Raw genomic sequence first — 3,938 nt, 5'->3', positions numbered from 1 at the left:
AATCACTCTTCAGTAAGTATATATTTGACACTTAACAGGAACAATTAGTTAAAAATAATTTCTAACACAAATTCCCACAGTTGCCATAATATTTGGATGGTGTGTTGTTTAACACTATTTTTGAGATGCAGATCTTGCTTTTGGTTTAAATTTAACTTGTGTTAACAGCTCAGGAAAGAGGGAGTTTGAGGTGGGGGTGGAAAGCAGACATCTCAAAATCAAAAAAAAAAAAAAAAAACAAACCCAAAGCCATAGCACACATATGCACGTACATGGATGTGAAAATGGTTCATTTTCTCTTGCAAATACTCATCTTTCATCCTCTGTCTTTTGTTGATGTGTCCTTGAAAGTGCTTGTTAGCTCTGCTCCATGAACCAATCCTCCAAATAACACAGCTATTAAGAACCGAGCGTTACATTAATCTGAAAGCTCGTCCCCAGTATCTCTGTGCTGTACAGCAGAGGGCAATAAAGGACCACTATGTAGTAGAAATATACCTCTGGAAAGGAAGTTTTCTGTCCTAATGCTTCAGGGTGTGTGATTAAAAGCAGGAATATAGAAAAGCAACTTTGAGAAGTTGGGAGGTGCAGAGGGAAAATGCAGGACTGGCGAGTAAGCAGGACAAACCATGTGAATGATAATGATAAACGGACACACACATTACGTGTGAATGAAAGAACAAACATTGTACATTCATGAGCCACCCCTTCAGTCTGCAAAGTTGCCCCTGCAAAGCCATGGGAGAGATCTGTGAGCCCCAAACCACTGTTCAAGAAGTTCTGCATTCCAGCATCTTCCGGAAACTTTTCCGAAAACTGTCATCCAGGAAAGCATACAAGAAAGGATTCAAGCAGGAGTTGGCATAGCTTAGGCTGGTGATGAAGTAGGATATACCAATGACCATGGAGGTCTGGGGCAAGTCAGTGGTCAAAGCCACGATGGTGGCCAAGTGAAAGGGGGTCCAACAGAAGAGACACACAGCCAGGACTATGAAGACCATAATAGTGACTTTCTTCTTGGCTTTGTCCAGGGCTTTAGCATTAGAGTTCAAGTGCATGTTCCTTAGCTTGTAGAGCATCATGGTGTAAAGGATGCAGATGGTGGATACTGGAATTGCAAAGCCAAGGATGAGGGTATAGATCCTGCTGGCTTTGAACCAAAACCTTTCAGGCTTGGGGAAGTTGAGACCGCAACTCTTGATCTCCAGGTCATCTATGTAGACATTGGCAAAGATGATGAAAGGGAGAACTATGATGGTGACTAGGATCCAGATGCACAAACTGACAATCCTGGCTGCTCGGTACGTACGATGTGGCATCCTCTTGGACCTGACCGTGGCCAGTACTACCAGATACCTGTCTATGCTCATCACTGTTAGGAAATAAATGCTGGAGAAGATATTATAGTGGTCTATGGACAAGATGACCTTGCAGAGGACTTCTCCAAAGGGCCAGTAGTGGAGGAGGTGTTCAGCAATATTAATGGGCAAGACAAGTGTGAACAAGTCATCAGCTATAGCAAGGTTCAGGATGAACATGTTTGTCACAGTCTTCATCTTGGGGGCCTTGAGGATCACATAGATGACAGCAGTGTTGCCTGTGAGCCCAACAGCACAGATCACAGAGTAAATGACAGGCAGGACAATGTAGAAATCAGCTGCCTGCTCTTGGAATGTTAAGTTGAACCTCATGCTGTTGTGCAGGTAGCAGCTGTTACCTGCGTTGCTGCAGGTGCTGTTCAGATCATCCCAGAGAGAGCCGTTTCCCATGCCTGCTGGTCACAGACTGCCCACGGATATGATTGAAAGTCCTGCTAGCCCAGGAGACAGCGCCTTTTTTCTGTTTGAGAAGCAGCTGCTATCTCATTTAGAAGTGGGTTATTTCCAAAGAGTGGCTTGTGAGGCAGCATGGACCATCAAACTTACCTCTCTTGTCCCATGCCATTGGGGAATTTAGATTTTGAAGCGATTGTGGGGGGGGGGAAATGATTGAAAGACACATAAGGCTCCATGAAAAAAAGCAAATGAGAATTATAACTCCCTGTGTTAGTCATGGAACTCATCTCTCTGAGAGCATCCCGGTGAGCTGTGGCTTTTCTTTGCTGGGGAAGTCAAGTGGCCCCAGTTCAACTGTCTGCAGCAAGAGTTCTTCCCAGGACTGGCAGGAACAGGGAGGGCAGAGATGAAGCTTTGTGCCTGGTCGGCTATTCACAGCCCTCGGAGGACTCCAGGGATGGCTGCTGTTTCACTTGCACAGTGCCTGCTTTTCCCTGCTGGACCAGAAGCGTGGCAGCGTTTAATTAGTGCCTTTCTTTGTGTCGGAGTTCAGACTCTTTTCATTGACTGAGATTTCACAAACGATGAAGAAGTTTCCGACAGGGCTACTCCCCGCTCCCAAGGTCCCCTGGCAAAAGAAGAAGGCGGGGGGGGTGGAAATAAAGTTCAAGGAGTATTTCCAGAACTAAGGGTTAACCCAAAATTAAAGTAACTCTTTAAGCAAGGGTAGGTTATGATCTTAGTCAACATGAAGACCATCCCCTTTACAGACACCTGTGGCAGCACACAAAACTTGGTACAGACGGACAGACAAACCTGGGAATCTCAAAAGTTCAGGATTATTCAGGGAAGGGGGGGAAGAAGTACCCTGAAAGCAAATCTGCTTTAGAGCCAAAGCCAGAATTACCCCATCTGTTTACACCTCTAGCGGTTGCCACATCCATCGCTACTGCCTGACCCAGGCTTCCAAGAATTCCTCCGCAGGGAAGCAAACAAACAAACAACCGAGACCCCCCGAAGATCAAAGATTTGGCAGCTGGTCCCCAGGCTCTGCAAGGAGAAGTGCCTCACTTCGCTTGGGGTGGTTTTTGTTGTCGCACGGAGGTAAAGTGAGCGGGAAAGGCGGGATTGGGAATGGGGAGGGTTGAGGTGTCCCTTACCTGGCGAGTGGCTCCGGCTGCCTCCTCCGGCCCCTGCTGCTCGGCACCGTTGAGCCTCTTCTCTCTAATCCGACTTGGAGGAGGGTCTCTGGGATGCTGACGTTACCCGGCTTTGCGATCGTATCAACATGATGGCTCTGTGTGTGCATCGCACATCTCGGCAATTAGCACTTGTTCACACCAGGGAAGGAGGGGAGGAAAAAGTTGGGGTTTTCCCCCCCCCCCCTCTCTGCAGGGCTCTTTAAATAGTAAATAAGGTAGATGGTGGTGAGCAGCTGATGCTCCAGAGCTGTTCCTGAGGGGAATGAGGGAGATGTTGAGGTGCACAGGCAGCACCCAGGGCTGGCAAGCTGTGGCTGGCTGGATGAGGGATGTGTGGAGCAGTGGGAAGCGGGGGGTTAAACTGCTTCAATAAGGAACGCTGGTTGGCTTTAACAAAGGAAGATGTACAATGGGGGGGGGGGGGGGGAGTGGGAGGAGGGTACACAACATTACAGTGCTCAAAATGAACAAATAAACAGATGTACCTTGCCAGATCTGTGCTGGTTTCAGCTGTTCTGGGGGGGCGCAGCTGGCTTTCCCCTGCTGGGTCTTTGGTCCAGCTCTGGAAATGCAGCTAAAGCCTTCAGACGCGCATCACAAAAGGCAGGAGTCCTGTGAAGCTTGGCAGAAGCACACCGCAGGTCACATACCAAAACCAGCAACAATGTAAGATCACTTTACCTTCATGTCCCCTATAAAAAGAGCATAAAGGAAATCAAGGGTCTTTTGATTCTCCTTTAGTATTCTAAATGTATTCCCCAGCTGCGGGTTGCCTGACCTTTGTTTCAACACCAGGCGAGGCAAAAACACAAGCATCCATCAGTGGTACGCCTGGCGGTGTGTGCAGTGTCATTTAACCAAGCAGGTCACCTCCTTTAAATGAGCAATGTAGCGAAGAGCTGTGTTTGACTTTGCTCCTCTTCTGGGGATGTTTACCCTTTTCTGGCAAGATTATTGTGCA

General features: G+C 47.7%; 1 protein-coding gene across 1 annotated transcript; it reads right to left on the bottom strand.

Moving 5' to 3' along the window:
* Positions 1–770: 770 nt before the first annotated feature.
* On the bottom strand, positions 771–1,769 carry NPBWR2 (neuropeptides B and W receptor 2). Its single transcript, XM_054218677.1, has one exon. It carries the CDS (start codon positions 1,767–1,769, stop codon positions 771–773), a length of 999 nt encoding a protein of 332 aa, XP_054074652.1.
* Positions 1,770–3,938: the final 2,169 nt, after the last annotated feature.

The sequence above is a fragment of the Rissa tridactyla genome, chromosome 12, assembly GCF_028500815.1.
Source record: "Rissa tridactyla isolate bRisTri1 chromosome 12, bRisTri1.patW.cur.20221130, whole genome shotgun sequence".
NCBI lineage: Eukaryota > Metazoa > Chordata > Aves > Charadriiformes > Laridae > Rissa > Rissa tridactyla.
Note: the sequence above shows the minus strand (reverse complement) of the source record. Positions and strands in the feature narration are given on the sequence as shown.

Excerpts from the sequence above, each read along its gene's own strand:
- NPBWR2 (XM_054218677.1), bottom strand. The coding sequence starts at position 1,769 with ATGGGAAACGGCTCTCTCTGGGATGATCTGAACAGCACCTGCAGCAAC.